Here is a 24024-nt window from a genome sequence, read left to right on the forward strand (position 1 = left end):
TATAGATATTTATACATTATATAAGACACTTTTCTGCAGGTTTGAAGGCAGAGAAGGGTGTGATGGGCATGTCAGGCACGCCCGGATCTCCAGGTCAAGATGGGCTCCCTGGAGCCCGAGGATTGCCAGGTACACAGACTTTGTTTATTTACCCTCTAACTTAAGCTCCCTTAACAACTATTATAAATCTGTTTTAATGCAATGTTTCGAAACGAAAATGCTTCAAGCCAAGGAGATAACTTTGCCCTGTGGACCCTGACGAAAAGTACAGAGTTTTAACATTCTGCCATTCTCAACCCTGAATAAACCACCAATTCATTGATAATGCATTCTCCTTTCACCACTCATGGTCTTTCTGAATGGAAAATTTGCGGTTTTTTGTCAAAGTTGGGAATTCATACTTTGCTTAGAAATGGACCCACAAATCAAGGTTAAATGAAAATCCAAGATCTTGAACAGGCTTAAGGTAATGTAGATTACGTTTAAGAATAAAAAAGCAATGAATTTCTTGAAATATAAACAAAATCTTCACAAGTCTTACTCTTTCACAGCATAATGTATGCATAAAAAAGTAAAGAAATGTATATTTGCCATTATATTAGATATTTTGGCCTGATTTTGTATTCTTCCCAAAGTCCACTTTTTTCCCAATTTACAGGCAGTAATTTTTTTTGGCTCAATTACAGGTATGTCTGGTGAGAGAGGTATCCCAGGACTACGTGGATCCCCTGGGCTTGATGGTTTTACGGGCATGAAGGGCGACCCTGGATTTCCTGGAACTTCAGGGCGCCCCGGTCGTGATGGACAAGATGGGTTCAAAGGCTTGTCAGGAGAGCCCGGATTGCCAGGATTGGACGGGCTCAGAGGAGATGATGGGATTCCAGGGCTTGATGGGGTAAAGGGACCAAAAGGAGAAAATGGGCTCTCATACAGAGGAGAAAATGGTAAGACTTTAGGGGCAGGTTTTTTCCCCTGAAATTTGTGCCTAGTTTAATAATGAAAAAAAAAGTCAATATGATAAAAAAGATTACTTCTTTTACAAAATGATTAGAAAAAGTTATACACCTATCGTTGAGCTATCACTAAAGTTATTAATTTTTATTAAGATGTTTGATAAAAAAAATGTGTTTTTTGCCTTAATAGTTTTTGGATGAAACATGTGCATTCAAATTATTTTCATTTTATTTCATTTCAACATTTGTCTTTTTCTGACTACAATGCATTTGAATTGTTAATGTGTCATATTTCAGGTGATGCTGGACAACCGGGCTTAGACGGTTTACCAGGGCGACCAGGAGCCGTAGGCTTGAAGGGTAGACAGGGAGAAATGGGCTTGCCAGGTAAGACTATAGAATAATAAAGATTTAAGAAAGATGTAGTGGGAAGGGGGCTGAAAGATAGATAGGAGGCTGGTGTTGAGGAGGATGGACTACTGTAACAGTGAAATGTTTGATAGAGATGGGTTTGTCAGTGGGGCACAGTGGGTTTAAAAGCAATGGGAGAAGAGGGTGGTGGAGTTTTTGTGACAGTATAATGAGTGACTCTTGGGTTTTCTTTGTTGAAGAGTAAACAGGAGAAATTACCATGCCAATGGGGGGGGGGCAGGGGAAGTGATTTGATGGACACAATGGAGCAAGGGGATCAAGAGGGTGGGCGGTTGTAATGTTAGTGTGTTTGATGCTTGTTTGTTCTTGTCTGAAAGGTAGATGGAAAGAAGAGGGCTTGCCAGTGGGGGCCAGTGGAAGTAATTTGATGGACAGATAGGGGCAGGGGGGATCAGGTTGCAGGCAGTTGAAACATTAGGTTGTTTGATGCTTGTTTGTTCTTGCCTTAGGGTAGACAGAAAGAAACTGGCTTGCCAGTGGGGGCCAGTGGAAGTAATTTGATGGACAGATAGGGGCAGGGGGATCAGGGTGGTAGGCAGTTGAAACATTAGGTTGTTTGATGCTTGTTTGTTCTTGCCTTAGGGTAGACAGAAAGAAACTGGCTGGCCAGTGGGGCCAGTGGAAGTAATTTGATGGACAGATAGGGGCAGGGGGATCAGGGTGGTAGGCAATTGAAACATTAGGTTGTTTGATGCTTGTTTGTTCTTGCCTTAGGGTAGACAGAAAGAAACTGGCTGGCCAGTGAGGGCCAGTGGAAGTAATTTGATGGACAGATAGGGGCAGGGGGGATCAGGTTGTAGGCAGTTGAAACATTAGGTTGTTTGATGCTTGTTTGTTCTTGCCTTAGGGTAGACAGAAAGAAACTGGCTTGCCAGTGAGGGCCAGTGGAAGTAATTTGATGGACAGATAGGGGCAGGGGGATCAGGGTGGTAGGCAGTTGAAACATTAGGTTGTTTGATGCTTGTTTGTTCTTGCCTTAGGGTTGACAGAAAGAAATGGGCTTGCCTATGGGGGCCAGTGAAAGTTATTTGATGGACAGATAGGGGCAGGGGGGATCAGGTTGTAGGCAGTTGAAACATTAGGTTGTTTGATGCTTGTTTGTTCAGCCTTAGGGTAGACAGAAAGAAACTGGCTTGCCAGTGGGGGTCAGGGGATGTGGTAGTGGGCTAGGAACTGGGGGCTCGGGAGGGGTTGATTATGTTACAGTAAAATGGGTGATATTTGCTTGTTCTGACTTGAAGGATAAAAAGAGAGATATGAACCAGTTTGGGTCAGTGTGAAGTTGTTGTTGGTTGATATTGCGAAATATAAGTGAAAAGTGGAGGTATGAGAGGGAAGAGGTTTGATGTACCTCTTGTTGTTTAAGGGTGATTCTGAAATATAAATCATAGTAATGCAAATGTAGTAAAAGAAATGGCAATGAACAAACATCTATATTTTATGTACAGCTAAAATGGCCTTAACAACTATTCGCTTTTCTGTTTGTTACTTTAAAAAAATGTCAATGGATGTTCTGATTTAATTTTGTCAAGTTGTTCATTTGAAGTTACTAAGAATGTGGATAACTTGCCTCTCCAGGCCTGGATGGTATGCGGGGAGATGAGGGCTTCGATGGACGCCCGGGAGAGGCTGGTGGCACGGGTCGCCCAGGCAGGAAGGGAGAAAGAGGCCTTGATGGCCTTCCAGGTTTCCCTGGGGAAGATGGACGCAGGGTAAGGACCATAAATAATACAATCATGAAAACAGCCAATAATATGTCTTCTTGCTTTATTATGAGGACTTATGTAATGTCAAAATAATGAGTAGTTCCAATGTTAATTGACTACTTTCAGGGATGATAAAGTTCAGTTCAGGACTAATCCTGAACTCAGGATCGAAATCTTTTAGTTTTTATCAATCGTTGTAAAGTTTTTGATGTACATTTGCATTAAAAATAGGAAGAATTACACTTTAAATGGATATAAATGGCTTTGAAAACCATTTCAACAGGGGTCTAAGCCCTTCAAGGTTTTGTAGGGCCTGAATCCCTCATAATTAAAGTATTTTTTCAGTATCGAAATTTTTGGTCAGTTATCATCCTCGTATTTTGTTTTCTTGCAGGGATTCGATGGTCGACCTGGACTTCAAGGTTTACCAGGCCCAAAGGGAATCCCTGGGCTTGATGGTTTTGATGGAGAGCCTGGACGGCTGGGGGAGCCAGGAGATTTGGGTTACCCGGGTCGGGCTGGGCGCCCTGGCTTGGATGGACTTACGGGGCTTGAAGGAGAGAGGGGTATTGATGGGTTCCCAGGACGTGATGGAGAGCCCGGGGTGCCTGGATCATCAGGGCCTGAGGGGCTACCGGGTCTGAGAGGAGATCCTGGGCTTCCGGGTCTACCTGGCTTCGATGGGCGCAAGGGAATTGAGGGTTAGTGCTGGCTTTGTTTGGTTTTATATTGTTCACTTACACTGATATGTCTTACTTCTGATTGACTAATAGGCAGGATCTTTATCTTGTTTTTGACTAGGACTGGTCTTCTTTTTTTTTTAAAATAAATTTTACATAGCAGATTCAGAAACATTTTTTTATTATTATGTCGTCGCAAAAAAGCTCTGCAGAGCTTTTTCTACAGGTTTATCACTTTGACGTAAAATGATTTATTATTTTGAACAAAAAACCCAATTAATTCCTAATATTATAGGCAAAAGAACAATGACCATACTTTTCCCAATATGACAGTAATAAGAACCTTTGTTAAGACTTATTGTTTTAAGGGAAAACATTTTGAGAATAATTCTGATGAATTGTAACATTCTATATTGATCTCCACCTTTTTATTCCAAATATAAAGTTTGATTGATTACACATTTTTTGCAGGTGAGCCCGGGCTGTTTGGGCTGCCAGGAGAACCTGGAGATGATGCTCTTCCAGGTGAGAGAAGTCTTTAAATGTTAAGCTACATAATTATTTCAATTCATTGTTATGGTACTACATGTATATTAAGTTGGCCAGAACTATGTATGTACATGAAGCTAGGCCAAAACTACACAGGCACATGACGCTAGGTCAGAACTACACAGGTACTTGAAGCTAGGCCAGAACTACACAGGCACATGAAGCTAGGTCAGAACTACACAGGCACATAAAGCTAGGCCAAAACTACACAGGCACATGACGCTAGGCCAAAACTACACAGGCACATGAAGCTAGGCCAGAACTACACAGGCACATGAAGCTAGGCCAGAACTACACAGGCACATGAAGCTAGGCCAGAACTACACAGGCACTTGAAGCTAGGCCAGAACTACACAGGCACATGACGCTAGGCCAGAACTACACAGGCACATGACGCTAGGCCAGAACTACACAGGCACATAAAGCTATGCCAGAACTACACAAGCACATAAAGCTATGCCAGAACTACACAGGCACATGAAGCAAGGCCAGAACTACACATGCACATGAAGCTAGGCCAGAACTACTCAGGCACATGACGCTAGGCCAGAATTACACAGGCACATAAGGCCAGGCCAGAACTACACAGGCACATAAAGCCAGGCCAGAACTACACAGGCACATTAAGCTAGGTCAGAACTACACAATCACATCCAGCCAGGCCAGAACTACACAGACACATAAAGCTAGGCAAGAACTACACAGGCACATGAAGCTAGGCCAGAACTACACGGGCACATAAAGCAAGGCCAGACTCCTACATTTACACAAAACCTTGTGCACCAGTTGCATAAAATTGCATCAGTAACTCCAGAGCTATGCTTATTTTACATTAACCAGGTAGTTGTATGTCTTTTGAAAACATTAACCTAATATTTTATCATTCAATCATAATGAAACTTGGTTATGGTATTTGTTGGCATAATGTCTCAGCCAAGATCGATCATTGGGTAAATCACTAGAGTTATGCCCCTAATATGATAAAAATTGTTTGTTGTCTTATGCAGACACTGGGTTAAATAATTATTTTCTAATCGTGCTGAAATTTAATGGAAATATTTGTGGGCATAATATTTCAATCATTTATTATCCAAGGATGAATCTTATCAGTAATTCCAAGAGTCCTGCCTCTGATACATGGAAGAGAAGTGGATTTATACCTCGTGCAGATGATAATTTCAAGTTATAACCAAATTATAATGAAACTTTGTGACAATATTTGAAGGAAAAAAACCCTGGTAAATGTTTAATTGTGTGATAAATCACCTCAGTAACTAAATTTACTTCTATGTTATGCTCCTTATACAGTAAAAATTGTATTATAATTGATTCGACTCTGATGGGTGCTCTAAACAGGCGACACCATGTAGTCAATAAAATTTTAGTTGATTTATAGAGGTAATAAATATCTCTTGACACTGAAATGTGATGTTTTTGCTTGGTTTCAGGACTTCCTGGGTTGAGAGGTGAGGACGGTCTACCTGGACGTCCCGGCAACAGGGGTCTGAAGGGTTACCCTGGCGAAATGGGTCAGGATGGGTTGCCAGGGTTACCAGGACAGAGGGGAGAGCCCGGACAGGTGTTTGGGGGAGTCCAGGGTGAGCGGGGAGTCGATGGGCTTCCCGGGTTTCCAGGTGAGTCAAACACTTATATGTGACATAAAAATTGTGATAAGGCCTAAAAAAAAAATTTGTTTGGTTAGGGTTACATCATTTTAAAAAATAGGTAAGGTAGGTAGGCTTTTTTTTATTTTTTTTTATTAGGCTTTATATAAGGATGTCATTTTCTTCATTGGATAATGGTGTTAAAGTTATCTTCTGTATATACATTTAAGGTTTTCAACTACAAAGTGAAAAGCATTTTTTTTTTAGTTTTTCATTTTTTTTTCAAACTGACTATAAAAATGGTAGGGTCGGGTAACCCGAACAAATTGTATTTTTTTTTTAAGCCTAATGTGTTTAGTTTTTCACTTGGATAAATGAAGATAACGTGACTGCCTCTATAAACATCCATAGTTCTCATTTTCCCCTGTCATCACATATGTAACAAAGTCTGTTGTTTTTGTTAAAAAGAAACAACTTAATTTTAAACCTGTTCAATGTTTATCACTATGGTTTCATCACATAGATTTTCTTCAAATGTCCAAAAATAATGGAAATCTAAATAAATTGTTTGCAGTTCTTTTATATTGTTAACACAGCTATTTAAATAATTTGATGTTTTCATAGCAATAAACCAAAGTATTAACCAGTTTTAAGCCAGTTTTATGTTACTAGTATTGGGTGCTGTTGTCAGAGAAGTTGTATATAAAATCATATTCTGTTTTATTTAGGTTTAGTTTTTTGTCCTTCTTTGGTGTTGAGTTAAGCTTTAATTCTTATTATTCTGGAAAGGAAATCAACATGTTTATGAAGCTGCACTCTCACAGATTCAACATTTTGACATCTTTTTTATTTGTTGTCTTGGAATGAGCCAATTTTTGCGAAAATGTATGGAAACCAGTTATATAAGACTGTTGACAAAAAATTAGATCGCAGATTTTTATATTTAAGTATAAAAATGAATGTTTAATGTATATTTCATAAAATCGTTAGTAACGGTTGAAGCCACAGAACATTAATTTTTGAACGAAAATATGAAAATCTGCGATCTGATCTTTTGTAAGCAATCTTTTATCACTGGTTTGCAAATATTTACTCTAAAATTTACTCTTTCCGAGACAAAAAATAAAAAAAAGTTGTAAAAACAGTATATCTGTGAGAGTGTAGATTTAAGATCATAAAGTACTACTTGATCAGGTTTTAATTCTGTTGTAAATCTTTGAATTTCCCAGCTTATATTAACCAAAGATTAATACCCATTTCCAGGAATGCCAGGTGATGCTGGATTTGAAGGCCGCCGAGGTCTTCAGGGCTTCCAGGGGATGAAGGGAGAGCCCGGCTTCAATGGGGAGTCTGGCAGGTTTGGCAGAAACGGCCTTCCTGGGCTTAAGGGTTTCCCTGTAAGTAATTTACATTAGGTGGTCTTAACTTGTAATAAGGCCAAAATTTGACATTAGTTTGGTACAATGAGGTGTCAAATAGTTCCTTTCGTCTATTCTCTTGAGTAAATCTGTAAGAATGACCCTTCGAGCTGTTTACTTAGCAGAACATGTGTCCCTTTAAGACTTTTTCTCCAGTACATCTGTACGAATGACCCTTTGAGCTGTTTACATAGAAGAACATGTGTCCCTTTAAGACTTTTTCTTCAGTACATCTGCGAGATAGTCCCTGTAAACTGTTAATTTGAGTACATCTGTGAGATAGTCCCTGTAAACTGTTAATTTGAGTGCAGCTGTGAGATAGTCCCTGTAAACTGTTAATTTGAGTACATCTGTGAGATAGTCCCTGTAAACTGTTAATTTGAGTGCATCTGTGAGATAGTCCCTGTAAACTGTTAATTTGAGTACATCTGTGAGATAGTCCCTGTAAACTGTTAATTTGAGTACATCTGTGAGATAGTCCCTGTAAACTGTTAATTTGAGTACATCTGTGAGATAGTCCCTGTAAACTGTTAATTTGAGTGCAGCTGTGAGATAAGTTGTCAGCTTAAGAAAGTCTGTGAGATAGTCCCCTTAAAAAATGTACTTGAGTATATCTGTGAAATAGTCCATTTATGATTTCTACTTAAGTACATGTGTGACATAGTCAATCACAATGTATATATTCTTGCTACAGGGAGATCGCGGTTTGCCAGGGTTTGATGGGAGGAAGGGCCTAAGGGGAGATAATGGATACCCTGGGGAGCCCGGGCGACCAGGCATGGATGGGTTTGCTGGGTTGGACGGCTTCTCCGGGCTGGAAGGTGACAGAGGATACAAAGGTACAGTGAAATCTAGGGATTACATATTGTAAGGTGGCTTGTTTACTATTATGAATTATGGCTTAGAGAAATAAGTAAAAAAAAAAAATTATTTATAGTTTAAGAAATTATGGTGTAAGAAAACCAAAATTGTGCTCACAAACTGGTCTAAACCCTCCGGGAGTTATTATTTTCTTGTCACTGACAGTTCCAAGTTTGTAACCTGAACATTTACTAATAACGGAGTTTTGATGGTTTAATGTTTGTTTTGTTTACTATTTCATTTCATTTAATCCAAACATAAAATATTCATTATCTTAACCTTAAGTTATATAAACAAACAAACACAGGGTAGGTGTTCCAACACGCAGGGCATTTTATTTCAAATATAATTGCAACTCAAACAAGCACACAGGCCCTGATTCCTCTGAATGGGTAGTCAAAATTGATGAATGGCTCAAATTTCCTATACAGAGTGGATTCATGCATCTGCATTTTGGAAATGTCCAGAATCAATGCCCCTCACAGCTCTCAACAAAAACAAACTTCCCACTTGAACATTGGTAACAGAAACAGTATCAAACTGAAAAAAACAACTACATTTGTTTTTATCATAATTATGATAATAAAAAACGCTATTACTATAGAACTTCGATGTGTACTGCACCTTGCTTGCACGTCGAATGATTTACCGAATAATCATAACACTACATACTAGACTTCCCCGGATGAAGATGTGAAAATTTATATAACCAATAGTACCGTATCAAATAAAAACGCACTACCTTATCAATTCCGATGATAAAAACATTTATATTGTCTCCTGTTGAGTGATTGTTTAGCCTGGATCCATATTCCTACAAACAGGATTTGAGTTAAATTTCAGGCTACTTTGTTTGAACTGAAGTTACCCTTGTTTTATTAGAGTTTAATTTTACAGTTCTGGAACAAAAGATGAAGAGTCAAACCTGATAACATAAATATCATATGTAACATTGCAACATTGTTTTTCATTATAAACATGATATATTGAATCGGCTAAAATCAAAAGCAGAGCTTATAATACTTCTCGCCTAATGTCAAACCTGATGAAGATTTCTGAAAAGTTTGATTGAATTTTAATTAATAGGCAGGCAAAATAGTGAGATCAATATAGGGCACCTTTGAGTTAACCTTCTATCATTTAACCCTTTTATCATTTAACATTCTATTATCCTTGATTTCTGAAAAACTGCGATGCCATTTTGTGTAGAATCCATAAAAACTCTGATGACTCTTTTGCTTCTGTTCTGGGAAATACATTAAAAACTTCCTTTGTAATCAGTTAAACGTGCTTTTACAAACGTGTAAGGACAACAATACTGTATGATACATTACATATTCCATCTGTTATTCTCCAGGTTTACCCGGAGACATTGGACCCATGGGCCCACAGGCTAATTTACTCCCACCTTTAAAGGGAGAACCAGGTTTCCCCGGCAACCCAGGACTGTCAGGCCTGCCCGGGCGCAAGGGACAATCAGGTGAGTTATAATTCTTGCATACTAAGGGCACTCCACAATGCTTAATACTGACTTTGGGTGTGCCTTTGGTCAGATTTGCTGATTAAGATCATATCCAAACTAAACTTTAAAAGAAAGTTATATTATAATTAATGTAAGATATACTGTGGTGTCATGAAATGCTGATTTTCCAAAAAAAGTCTTAAGTTTGCTTTTTGCACATTTTATGGCAGTTAAGATGGGTCAACTGTATAGACAGTAATTTTAATAACAAGTTTTCTTATGTTTGCTGTGGTTACTGGAGTGATAGTTACAGTAGATAAATGCAGTATTTGAGTATAATATAATTCTTTGTAAATGAGGAGCTTTTATTAAGTTGTTTTAGCTTGAATTTCAGTTGTTGTTTTTTAATGTTAATGCACAATATGCTTCATAAAACACATTGCTGTTGATCTTATGGACACATTGTTTTGGGAATCGGTTCCAATTTGACTATTGATAATTGGTTCCACTCAAGTAACTGATTATTGATAGTACTGTTTCTTTTGGACAATACCTTAATTGTAGTTTAATTTTTGTACAAAAACTCGTAATCCTTAACTATGCTTATGTTATGAGTATTTTGAAGTTATTTAGTGTTGTTTTTTTGCTTTTGGCCATATTGTTCACGATAAGAATTGAATACTTCCAAATGTATTTATGAACTCAAAGGAGAAAATTGGTGGAAATTAACAGAAATGCAAACAACCAGCGGAAAGAAGAAAAACAACTTGCCAATAGCATCGATCTTCATTATGACCAAATTCAATGGATTGTCACAAATTTCAGGCCCAACCAGAGGCGTAGCTAGCCGCGTAGCTAGCCCACTATTCATGTGGATTCATAATTGTGCTCTGGGGTCCTGGGGCATGCCCCTCGGAAAATTTTGAAAACCGTGCTGCAATCTGGTGCATTCTGTGCGTTCTGATGTGGTTTATTAGTACTGGAAAATGGACAGTTTTAGGATCATGTAGTCAAGTACGCATACTGCAACTTTGGCTGATTTTTTTATTTGTTTGTCAGAATGATGTGGACTCACGTATAGGCAGCTACGCGCCTGACAATCAATCAATTTTCGATTATAATGGATCACTGTAATATCACTACCCTGGAGACACACTGTAATATCACTACCCTGGAGACATACAGTCTACACATTGTAATATCACTACCCTGGAGACATACAGTCTACACACTGTAATATCACTACCCTGGAGACATACAGTCTACACACTGTAATATCACTACCCTGGAGACATACAGTCTACACATTGTAATATCACTACCCTGGAGACATACGGTCTACACATCGTAATATCACTACCCTGGAGACATACGGTCTACACATCGTAATACCACTACCCTGGAGACATACAGTCTACACATTGTAATATCACTACCCTGGAGACATACAGTCTACACATTGTAATATCACTAACCTGGAGACATACGGTCTACACATTGTAATATCACTACCCTGGAGACACACTGTAATATCACTACCCTGGAGACATACGGTCTACACATTGTAATATCACTACCCTGGAGACATACGGTCTACACACTGTAATATCACTACCCTGGAGACATACGGTCTACACACTGTAATATCACTACCCTGGAGACATACGGTCTACACACTGTAATATCACTACCCTGGAGACATACGGTCTACACACTGTAATATCACTACCCTGGAGACATACGGTCTACACACTGTAATATCACTACCCTGGAGACATACGGTCTACACACTGTAATATCACTACCCTGGAGACATACGGTCTACACACTGTAATATCACTACCCTGGAGACATACGGTCTACACACTGTAATATCACTACCCTGGAGACATACGGTCTACACACTGTAATATCACTACCCTGGAGACATACGGTCTACACACTGTAATATCACTACCCTGGAGACATACGGTCTACACACTGTAATATCACTACCCTGGAGACATACGGTCTACACACTGTAATATCACTACCCTGGAGACATACGGTCTACACACTGTAATATCACTACCCTGGAGACATACGGTCTACACACTGTAATATCACTACCCTGGAGACATACGGTCTACACACTGTAATATCACTACCCTGGAGACATACGGTCTACACACTGTAATATCACTACCCTGGAGACATACGGTCTACACACTGTAATATCACTACCCTGGAGACATACGGTCTACACACTGTAATATCACTACCCTGGAGACACACTGTAATATCACTACCCTGGAGACATACGGTCTACACACTGTAATATCACTACCCTGGAGACACACTGTAATATCACTACCCTGGAGACATACGGTCTACACACTGTAATATCACTACCCTGGAGACATACGGTCTACACACTGTAATATCACTACCCTGGAGACATACGGTCTACACACTGTAATATCACTACCCTGGAGAAATACGGTCTACACACTGTAATATCACTACCCTGGAGACATACGGTCTACACACTGTAATATCACTACCCTGGAGACATACGGTCTACACACTGTAATATCACTACCCTGGAGACATACGGTCTACACACTGTAATATCACTACCCTGGAGACATACGGTCTACACACTGTAATATCACTACCCTGGAGACATACGGTCTACACACTGTAATATCACTACCCTGGAGACATACGGTCTACACACTGTAATATCACTACCCTGGAGACATACGGTCTACACACTGTAATATCACTACCCTGGAGACATACGGTCTACACACTGTAATATCACTACCCTGGAGACATACGGTCTACACACTGTAATATCACTACCCTGGAGACATACGGTCTACACACTGTAATATCACTACCCTGGAGACATACGGTCTACACACTGTAATATCACTACCCTGGAGACATACGGTCTACACACTGTAATCTACACATCGTAATATCACTACCCTGGAGACATACAGTCTACACATCGTAATATCACTACCCTGGAGACACACTGTAATATCACTTCCCTGGAGACATACGGTCTACACACTGTAATATCACTACCCTGGAGACATACGGTCTACACACTGTAATATCACTACCCTGGAGACATACGGTCTACACACTGTAATATCACTACCCCGGAGACATACGGTCTACACACTGTAATATCACTACCCCGGAGACATACGGTCTACACACTGTAATATCACTACCCAGGAGACATACGGTCTACACACTGTAATATCACTACCCCGGAGACATACGGTCTACACACTGTAATATCACTACCCAGGAGACATACGGTCTACACACTGTAATATCACTACCCCGGAGACATACGGTCTACACACTGTAATATCACTACCCTTGGGACATACGGTCTACACACTGTAATATCACTACCCTGGGACATACGGTCTACACATTGTAATATCACTACCCTGGAGACATACGGTCTACACATTGTAATATCACTACCCTGGAGACATACGGTCTACACACTGTAATATCACTACCCTGGAGACATACGGTCTACACACTGTAATATCACTACCCTGGAGACATACGGTCTACACACTGTAATATCACTACCCGGGAGACATACGGTCTACACACTGTAATATCACTACCCGGGAGACATACGGTCTACACACTGTAATATCACTACCCGGGAGACATACGGTCTACACACTGTAATATCACTACCCGGGAGACATACGGTCTACACACTGTAATATCACTACCCGGGAGACATACGGTCTACACACTGTAATATCACTACCCGGGAGACATACGGTCTACACACTGTAATATCACTACCCGGGAGACATACGGTCTACACACTGTAATATCACTACCCGGGAGACATACGGTCTACACACTGTAATATCACTACCCGGGAGACATACGGTCTACACACTGTAATATCACTACCCGGGAGACATACGGTCTACACACTGTAATATCACTACCCGGGAGACATACGGTCTACACACTGTAATATCACTACCCTGGAGACATACGGTCTACACACTGTAATATCACTACCCTGGAGACATACGGTCTACACACTGTAATATCACTACCCTGGAGACATACGGTCTACACACTGTAATATCACTACCCTGGAGACATACGGTCTACACACTGTAATATCACTACCCTGGAGACATACGGTCTACACACTGTAATATCACTACCCTGGAGACATACGGTCTACACATCGTAATATCACTACCCTGGAGACATACGGTCTACACATCGTAATATCACTACCCTGGAGACATACGGTCTACACATCGTAATATCACTACCCTGGAGACATACGGTCTACACATCGTAATATCACTACCCTGGAGACATACGGTCTACACACTGTAATATCACTACCCTGGAGACATACGGTCTACACACTGTAATATCACTACCCTGGAGACATACGGTCTACACACTGTAATATCACTACCCTGGAGACATACGGTCTACACACTGTAATATCACTACCCTGGAGACATACGGTCTACACACTGTAATATCACTACCCTGGAGACATACGGTCTACACACTGGAATATCACTACCCTGGAGACATACAGTCTACACACTGGAATATCACTACCCTGGAGACATACAGTCTACACATTGTAATATCACTACCCTGGAGACATACAGTCTATACATCGTAATATCACTACCCTGGAGACATACAGTCTACACATTAAGGCCCATTTCTTGCCCACAGGTTACCAAAGATGCCAAGTCAGCTAGCAGGGATTTACTTGATGCAAATTACTTCCTTCTAAAAGATTATTGTCCTTGAAAACCTTAAGAGTCCATTTTCCGAAACATCAAAATATTCCTTAAGTCTTGGCACACAGTTTCTTAATGAATGAATAAATGAAAAGTATATTTCTTGAAAAATGAACAAAATATCTTTACAAGACCAACTCTTATACAATATAGTGCATTCTTAAAAAAGTCAAAACATATATATTTGCTATTTAAGCAGAATTTTGTATTTTCCAATATGAAAAATAAATACCCCATAAATCACTGGCAATGAAGATGCAATTTCTTTAACTAATTTTTGTCTATGCTCTCGCAGGCTACCCAGGGCTTGATGGGTTCCCAGGCGATAAGGGCGTACGGGGCTTCCCTGGAGAAGACGGGTTCAGAGGCATGAAAGGGGAAGCTGGTCAGGATGGGTTCCCGGGGGTCCAAGGACGAGATGGGAATAGGGGCATGCAGGGGGATGCTGGTTTGACAGGATTACAAGGTGGAGGAGGAACCGGACCTGGTATCTTCTTTGCAAGGTAAGAAACTTGACTTCAAATCAATTTTTGTAAAAACTTCATGGCAGAGTATTGAACGGTTTTGCAAGGAATTAAGTTTGTTTTATTAAATTTATATGCATTTTATGTATTCACATTTTTACTCATGATGTTAATATGAAAATGTATTTATTTCCATTCAAGGATGTAATATTTTTGTGCAAAAATCTCCTTTTTTTTGGCAATGATTTTGATAATTTTACATTTTACTGGTTTCTTGATAATTTTATGTTTAAAAAGAGTAACTGGACCATGTTGCCTTGTAATTATTTTTTTTCAATTGTAGAGACCTTCTGTACTTTGTTTGAAGAGAATACACTTTTAGAAATGTATTAACTTAATTCTATTCGATTTTGTGCATGGATTTTTTTTATAACCATCATAATGCCACAAGCAATACATATCGCAAAACACAGATCAAAAGTAATATGATTGGTCAACAGTTATTAGTGAATAAATATTGACCAATAAACACATATTTTGGCCAATGTTACCCAAATCAAAAAAATAACCATGTTTATACATTTGGCTGCTTCACTTCAAAACCAAAAAATTAAATTACCTTCTGATAGAATAATATTTTTTTATTATATTTACTGTTAAAGATTTTCCAATTGCTAAAAAGTATTTTGAAATTTTTGTGCATGTATTCTTATGCCATTTTTCAAACCGATGTTTGAAGCATGAAATTTGACAAAAATGTTGTGACATTTTAGCACACGGTGATGATGCATAGCGGGTTTTCCTGCCATAACATTCAGCAATTTGGGGTTCAATCTGATACAGATGCATAATCTATATAAGAAAAAATCATGACAGCGTCAGCCAGGCACCGCTCAGCAAATATCAATTTTTTACTGTTATCTTATTGGTTTTTAGAAAACATCTTTATTTTTAAGAATAACCAGATTATTGGGGAATCTAAAAAGCTTGGTATTTAAAAAGCATAGGCAAGGAGCAGAACCTGTGTTTTTGTTTCTTCATTGAGTTTTAAGTTAACTCAATTTGACATAATATACATATATATGATTGAAGAATCTACCTGATTTTATGTGTAAATGACTCTATAGCTTAGTATAAAATAGTGCATGGATTGTGTGAAGCGCAGTCGAATATTGAACAATACTTTATGCGCTATACAAATGTATTTGTATTTGTATTATTTGTATACATAGTAGTTTTTCTTAGAAAAACCCTGCGTCAAGTTAATCTAAATACATTGTTTTATCGCGCTTCAAGGACTTTCCTTTTTTGTTCACAAGGCAACAGACTCTTATCATTGTGCTCATTGACGGATAGATTCGGCATTGGCGTCCGATAGAACACACAATTGCCAAATGTTGACTCGCTATGCATCATCACCATGAAGATACTAGTGGTGCTTATTGTTGTTTGCTGGCCAAACATTCAGATATGATTTTTATGTGTTGCCAATATTGCCTTTCAAATGTTAATGTTCACTGTTCTTGTTCTGAAGTGCTTGATGTGGGCTAAAATTATCCATTTTTAGTGTATAGGGCCAAGTAGCTGACAATTGGCCGATTGTTCAGAACTTTTTAAAAATTAACAATGTTACTTATGTCATCAATGTTAATTTCAAAATCATTCTTGCGCTGGAAGTCTTGTGATCTGCAGTACTGCTTACAAATTATGAGTCAACTGTTTTGCATTGCTTGTTGGATTTATATATATTCGCCGGTCATATAATATTTTGATCTGTAAAGCTGCACTCTCACAGATTTACTGTTTTGACTTTTTTAATAGTTTTAAACTTTTTAACTTTTTGTTGTTGTCTTGGAATGAATCAATCTTCTCAAAAATAACTAGAAACTAGTGATATAAGAATGTGGACAAAATATCAGATAGCAGTTTTTAAAATTTATATTCGAAAATTGAAATTTTGTGGCTAAAAGCTTTACTTATGACTTTTTTGGCATTAAACATCAATGTTTGAATGTAAATATGAGAAACTGGGATCTGATCCTTTATCAGCAGCCTTATATTACTGGTTTTCAGACATTTACACAAAAATTGGCTCATTCTAATAAAAAAATATTTATTTATTTTTGTCAAAATGGTCCATCTGTGAAGGTGCAGCTTTAAAAGTTAACAATGGTGCGGTAAACAACATTGTTAACCTTATCAAAGTACTGACTAATCAGCTCATTATTGTTTGGCTCCTACAGAAATAAGACTAGTTTATGACAAAACATTGTAATTGCTTTGTATATGGGTGCTTTGCAGTGTTGTTTCAGTGCTTGAGCCATGTTATGTTACAGGCATAGCCAGCAAACATATGTGCCAGATTGCCCCTCCGGCACAAGCAAGGTCTGGGATGGATACTCCCTCTCGTATGTAGTGGGCAATTCCAGGGCACAGTCTCAGGATTTAGGTAAACTAATGGAACTGTCCAGAAAAAGGGGTGTAAACATGAAGCATGTGCACATGCAAAATATAATGATCATTTTAACTTTGCATCATTTTTAGGTGCATGGATTGCAGGTATAACACTGATCAACTCTTCCAAGAACAGACTAGCATGAATGCATGTAATTCTAACTAAAAGGTGAAGCAGCCGTGTCCAGACAGTTTGCAAGGTTCACTGGAAGGACTTGGTTGTCAGCATGTTGTGTTTATATCCCAGGTACATGGTAGTCTATTGACTGTGTAACAAGAAAAAAAAGTAGAAACTAGCTGAGACCCTCTTTTCTCTCCAATTCATGAGAGATCCAAACATTAGGCCATGCTGGAAATTCTTACCATGCCCACAGGCAAAGATAAAAAAGTGAACTACTTTTATATTGTCATTATGCAATTACCTCCCTTGATGAAGACCAGCATCCATAGCACCATTGAATCCTATGGCCGTATGGCAATATTTAAAATCCAAATAAATCTTGACTCGCTTCAAATGACACTCAAAAGAATTCATGCCTGCTGCATTCAAGAAATGCAGTGTCCTTAGAACACTTCATTCGGGTTGGGATGAACCTAACTTAACATGTCGAGCTCAGTGGTATGGAAGATACTAATAATCAATGCTCCTCGAGTTTTAGAGTTTATTTCAATACATAAGACAATGTCCCAATGCTAACACAAGTATAACAACATATTTTTTGATATATTTCATAGTCGACACATCTCCTAAGATTATATACAAATCGGTTTCACTGAGTAACTTTAATAATTATATGTATTTTGAAAGAAAAAAGCAAGCAATGAGACAGAGACTTTTTAAATTTACAGGTTAAAATTTCAATAACAATTCGTATAATATCATGATTTCAAAGTGAAATTTCGTAATATTTTGATATTTTGTCATACATTCAGTGATCAGCTGGCCCCGCTGTTTAGAGTTACTTATATACTGACAACATACAGAATTGTTTATTTTGAAAAATGATTCCTTAGATAAAGCTGCAGCAGCATGTTGAATGAGTTCACAAGCAACAATCCAGCTGATGGTTATATTAAGGCTATGGGTGTAGTATGGCCAAGTATGTCCTCCAAGAATGCATCTTTCAGACTAAAATTAGCCTAAATTGAACCCCTACCAACATTTAAACAACAACAACAACAAATATCTTTATTGCACTCAGGTCATACATACATGACAACATGATGACAAATAAGTTTAGTCAGCAGTGTCAATAAAAGCTTAATTATACTAATACGAAGAACGATGGCTTTGTCTCGAGTGGCGGAAATAAAATGGTTTTGTATTTTTTTCATGGTCGTACATGTATCGAATATATATCTTATCATGGAAAAGAGGGAGACAGCTATTTTAAATATCTTTACAAAATATGAGGGATAAAGGGATATTCAATATAGTGCCAGATTTCAAAGGCTGTGCCTTGGACAAGCATATCGTATAAATGAATTACAAACGTTATTGTGGAGTATTTTTAAATAGGTAACCAAATTTTGTTCGTTGCGTACACTTATTTCGACTCCTGTATTGTTCAGATTGAGAAGGTAGGATGCCAAATCATTTAGGAAAATTGCGAACATTACCGGTGACACATTTTCTCCTTGTCGGACCCCCTTTTTACTTTCAAAGAATGGTGATAGTATGTTATTATCACCGGGAACACAGGATTTGATATCGCTGTACAAATTGTATATCATACGAATGAATTTGCCTGATATGCCATACTGGAGTAGTTTTCTCCACAAATAAACTCTGTTAATATTGTCAAATGCAGAGGAAAAATCGACATAACAGCAGTATATTTTTTTCTTTCTAGCCCGTAGTAGATCTATAAGTTTATACAAAACAAAAATGTGATCAGTCGTTGCATATTTTGCTCTGAAACCGGCTTGATTTTCTTCTAGTATAGAATTTTCTTCCAAATATGTATTTAATCTATTATTTAACAGCGATGTGAATAATTTTCCAAGATGACTTAGAATTGTTATTGGTCTGTAATTTTTACAATCTTGCGGGCTTCCTTTATTTTTATAAATGGGCCGAATAATACTCGCTGTCCAAACTTCGGGTATATGACCGGTCTCCAAGATAATATTAAATAATTTTAAATAAATTGGCATAAGTGATGAGCACTTAGCTTTAATGTGTTCGTTAAGGATGCAATCAAATTGAGACGGGCATTTTCCGTTATTCAAATTGTTAATACATTTTTCAATTTCACAACGGGAGAACGGCCGATTTAGTATGTCATTATTTATTGTGCGGTCTAAGGGAGGCAACTCGAAAACTTCTCGATTGCTACTATCATTCAGATTTTTAAAATGGTTATACATATCTGATAAGGGGGGTAGAGCACTGCGAGTTTTTTTTATTCACTCTGTTAAGATACGACCAGTACTCTTTGGGTTTGTGGGTTTTTAAATTACGATGTTTACGTGCTGTTATTTCTTTATGCTCACTTATAAATTTATTCATCGTACTTTTATAAGCATGACTAGCATTTCTTAAGGAAAGTTTATTGCGCAAAAAACGGCTTCCTTTATATTTCGATTTAGCCAAATTATACGTACATCTTGTTTTATGACATTCTGGACCAAACCAAGGTTTATTATTATTATTATTGACGTTATAGTGGGTTTTGCATTTTGTAAACACCTTTTTAGAACTATTAATGAATAAGCTACTGATTTCGTCAACTACTTCATTTAATTCATTTTTTCCTGTTGGAAAATTCATTGATTCACCCATTTGTATAAGAACAGCCAAGTGTTCTTGATTAATTTGGTTACAAAACATCTCCTTTTTATCAGTTTGCCATTTAGGGCATGTTTTAAGGCTGTGCTCTGACTCAGGTTCGTTTATCGTATTATTAGTTTTTAGACGTGAGTTTACTGCCAAAGAGACACTTAAAAGTGAGTGGCCATCTGACAATAAGTTGTCAGGGTCTTTAATTTCAAAGTTAGAAAATTTGTCTAGCAACAAAATGCTTGAAATACAGTAGTCAATCACAGACAAGCTTTTAAAGGTGTATTCACCAACGGTTTTATCTGATGAGAACCTTCCGTTTAGTATGATTATCTAATTGTTTTTACATATGTTTAATAGTCTATGTCCTATATTGTTCGTTCTCGAATCTTTTGATTTTCTTTTTTGTGTTAAACTTTTATGTTTACATTGAGAAAATGCGTTGAAAAAATTCAATGTCTCGTAAACAAAATGAAAATAGTTTGCTAGAAAATCATCAACCATTAAATAATCGTCAAGGCACGCTGTCCTAGCATTAGTATCTCCAATTAATAGGATGTATTTCTTATTCAATGAAAAGTTACTAATTTGATTTTCCATAAGGTCGAAAATTTCATGTGAAAAATAAGGCGAGCTTTCAGGTGGAATGTACATAGCTCCCACATATACACGTTCCTCAAATCGAGAACCTAACACAGATTTATCAATATTAAACCAACATATGTATTCAGATTCTGATTCAATGATTGTTACATATTGTGCTATAGAATCTTAGAATCAAAATCGCAATACCACCACTTTTGCGTCATACTTTTTGCTTTCTTGCAAACGATATAAAAGTATAGTTATTAACAGATATAGTATCATTTTGATCCAATTTGGTTTCAATATGAATAAACAATATGAAACATATTTTGGTTCTAGGGAGGGGGAGCATGTCCAAAATTGTGACCCCCAGTTTTGCCCCCCTTTAATGCCTTATCCTGTCCACGCCCCGGGTAAAATAAAACTAACCAAGCTGTGCATTGGCAGCATTATCGGCAAAGGCTGTACCAGCATGTTTTGGTGCAAAGGATCGAGCATGTCTTAAGACTAACACTTTTACTAGCTGACTAGATGGGTTGTCCTTGCAGGCATAGTCAGACCCGGCTCTTGCCGAAGTGTCCACAGGGGACCGTCCGCCTTTGGGATGGCTACTCTTTAGCCTATGTGACTGGTAGCGGTCGAACTCATGGCCAGGACTTAGGTAAACCATGTACAGTGATGTCCATGTTTTGAGGGTTGCCTGATGGACTGAAGTACCAAACGATATCCAAATTCACAAAGAGCTGATGCAGATGCACAGGCAACCCTTGTTGTTGTTTTCTTTTTGTATATATTTGACATTTAAAGAACTTTCGATATGTGTGATATTTTGTCTGAAGGTTTACCTTTGTTCTTCCGATTTCCATGATTAATGAAAAGAAACTCAGCTTACAAAGAAATGGATGATAATGTTAGCATCTTTATTTGATTTAACTTATATATTTTACAACAGTTGTGAAACAAGTTATTACAACTTTATATTAATCACTCTCTTGGCACCATTTTACACGAGTGTTTAAGTATATGCAGGGAACCCACTTGTCCGGCTTGGTGACCACAAACCAAACTCACATGTGCCCAGGCAGGGGATCAAACCCAAGTAACCTAGGTGAAAAGTGAGTGCGCAAACCACTTCGCTTACCGGACAACCAATCTTTATTTTCCTCTTTATTAACGTTCATAGAGAGTAAACCAAAGAATTTGTACTGTTACATTCCCTGAAATTATAACAGTTAATGTTATTGATGAATGGACTTGTTATCAATCATCAGAAACATGATCACTCAGTTGTCTATATATTAAGTAACGCAGACAAATTAATCCATTCTGCATTAAGAACATGAATTTGCTTATTTTCAACAAATTTGTTTATTATTTTTATTTACAGATCGCAGGTTACAAAATGTTAATTTCTTTCCATTTTTTGCATCTTTTTGCACGTGAATAATTTCATACACCTTCTCATTTCTTTTATATCATATCACAGCATGCCACATTATAGATTTTCACCCTATACATGTGTATACATATGATAGCTGAACACCATGAAATCCTCATTACCATAAAACCATATCAATTATACATGCATTTTGATAAGTTTGTCATCTACTTGTTTAGATTACAACCGTTTGGGTTTCATTTACATCTGCTTATAATCATTTTGAAACATATTTTTAAATTATCATATTATTTTGATTTATATTAGCAACTGTTTTACAGTCATTTGATCACATTTCATGTAAGTCTGTCTCCCCCATTAACGAGGAGACATACATTTATTGTTTTTTTCTGACATTTTCTTGTGCATACTGTATTGATAGTTAAAGGATGGCAATATATAAGCACATTAACATCATTTTATACTGTTTTATGTAATTCCTGACTTTCATTTGATACAGCTTTATATAGTCAAACAATAACCATCCCCAAATCTCACTACCGTAGGTCAAGCAGGCAGCTGTCTACGTCGCTTCTCCACTATGCCATTCATGTTTTGCAACATCAACAACGTGTGTAACGTGGCTTGGCGCAGTGACTACAGTTACTGGCTGTCAACCAACCAGCCAATGACGGAGATGATGGACCCAGTACAGGGCGCACAGATCGAGCCCTACATCAGCAGATGTGCAGTATGTGAGGCACCGTCCGAGGTATTGTAATATTGATTTATATTATTTTAATTTCTAATTATAGGCACAAATATATTTTGCAAGTTAGCACCATCAATGTTTTATAATGTTTGAGTACACCTTTTTATGAGGTCTACAAGGATATAAACTATTTTATTGAGAAAGCTAAATTTGTATAATGTTTTCAAGTTATGTACGGAGATATTTGCATTTCAATAGGACAGTAGACAAAGTGTAGAAACAATGATTTTGGAAGCAACATAATTTGCTTCATTTTTTTTCTTCAATTTATTTGCCTGCGTAAAATTGATTATCTTTGATATAAATCATGTGAGTGTGTGTGACATTTCAGGTGATTGCCATCCACAGTCAGACCATGAGAATCCCTGACTGCCCGATTGGCTGGACTGGTCTCTGGATCGGTTACTCCTTCCTCATGGTGAGTTCTATTTAGGGTTTGGTAGCCCCAACACTTAATGTTTATCAAATATGTGTCTGTCCTGTTGTGAAATTGCATTTGTCTCGTTGAGAGTTTTTTTTCAAGGCCTTGTATGAAGACGATAAACCCTGCCATTTTTACAGAGTTTACCGGATGGTTAAATGAAATGCAATTTACGTTGGTATTGATGCGATGTAGAGTTTTCACTGATTAACATGTACATAATATCTGACGTAATTCTATGTAGAGTTTTCACTGATGAACATATACCTAAGTACTGTTTAAACGAAATCTGACGTAATTCTATGTAGAGTTTTCATTGATGGACATGTACATACTGTTTAAACGAAATCTGACGTAAATATATGTAGAGTTTACATTGATGTACATACTGTACAATGTTTAAACGAAATCTGACGTCATTCTTGGAAAAGTTTATGTACATAATGTTTAAAAGCAATCAGACGTATTTTGTCATTGGTTACCGTGTTTAGTTAACAATGACGGACATGTACATGAAGTTTAAAAGAAATTGACGTTATTTTATGTAGAGTTTACAGTGATGGATTTGTATATGTTCATCATGTTTAAAAAAACTGACGAAATATTTTCTCTCTTTGTTGTAATGTTGAGTCAACTACGGTGTATAAGTAAATAATGTCTCAATAGAAATTATACGT

The 24024-nt window shown here is 37.7% G+C and overlaps 1 protein-coding gene across 2 annotated transcripts in view; it reads left to right on the forward strand.

The window, feature by feature from the left end:
• LOC128219706 (collagen alpha-1(IV) chain-like) overlaps positions 1–24024 on the forward strand; it is a 54261-nt gene that overhangs the window by 27773 nt on the left and 2464 nt on the right. The window contains exons 22-35 of one of the 2 annotated variants that reach the window (XM_052927632.1): positions 40–129; positions 687–944; positions 1251–1340; positions 2964–3097; positions 3486–3792; positions 4243–4296; positions 5769–5954; positions 7188–7321; positions 8037–8181; positions 9561–9683; positions 14787–14994; positions 17292–17404; positions 22721–22926; positions 23258–23344. In XM_052927632.1, coding sequence (XP_052783592.1) covers positions 40–129; positions 687–944; positions 1251–1340; positions 2964–3097; positions 3486–3792; positions 4243–4296; positions 5769–5954; positions 7188–7321; positions 8037–8181; positions 9561–9683; positions 14787–14994; positions 17292–17404; positions 22721–22926; positions 23258–23344 — 2135 coding nt within the window. Of the gene's footprint in view, positions 1–39; positions 130–686; positions 945–1250; positions 1341–2963; positions 3098–3485; positions 3793–4242; positions 4297–5768; positions 5955–7187; positions 7322–8036; positions 8182–9560; positions 9684–14786; positions 14995–17291; positions 17405–21324; positions 21438–22720; positions 22927–23257; positions 23345–24024 lie in introns of both variants that reach the window. The other variant, XM_052927633.1, reaches the window with a different exon arrangement.

The sequence above is a fragment of the Mya arenaria genome, chromosome 15 (assembly GCF_026914265.1).
Source record: "Mya arenaria isolate MELC-2E11 chromosome 15, ASM2691426v1".
In the NCBI taxonomy this organism is placed as follows: Eukaryota; Metazoa; Mollusca; class Bivalvia; order Myida; family Myidae; genus Mya; species Mya arenaria.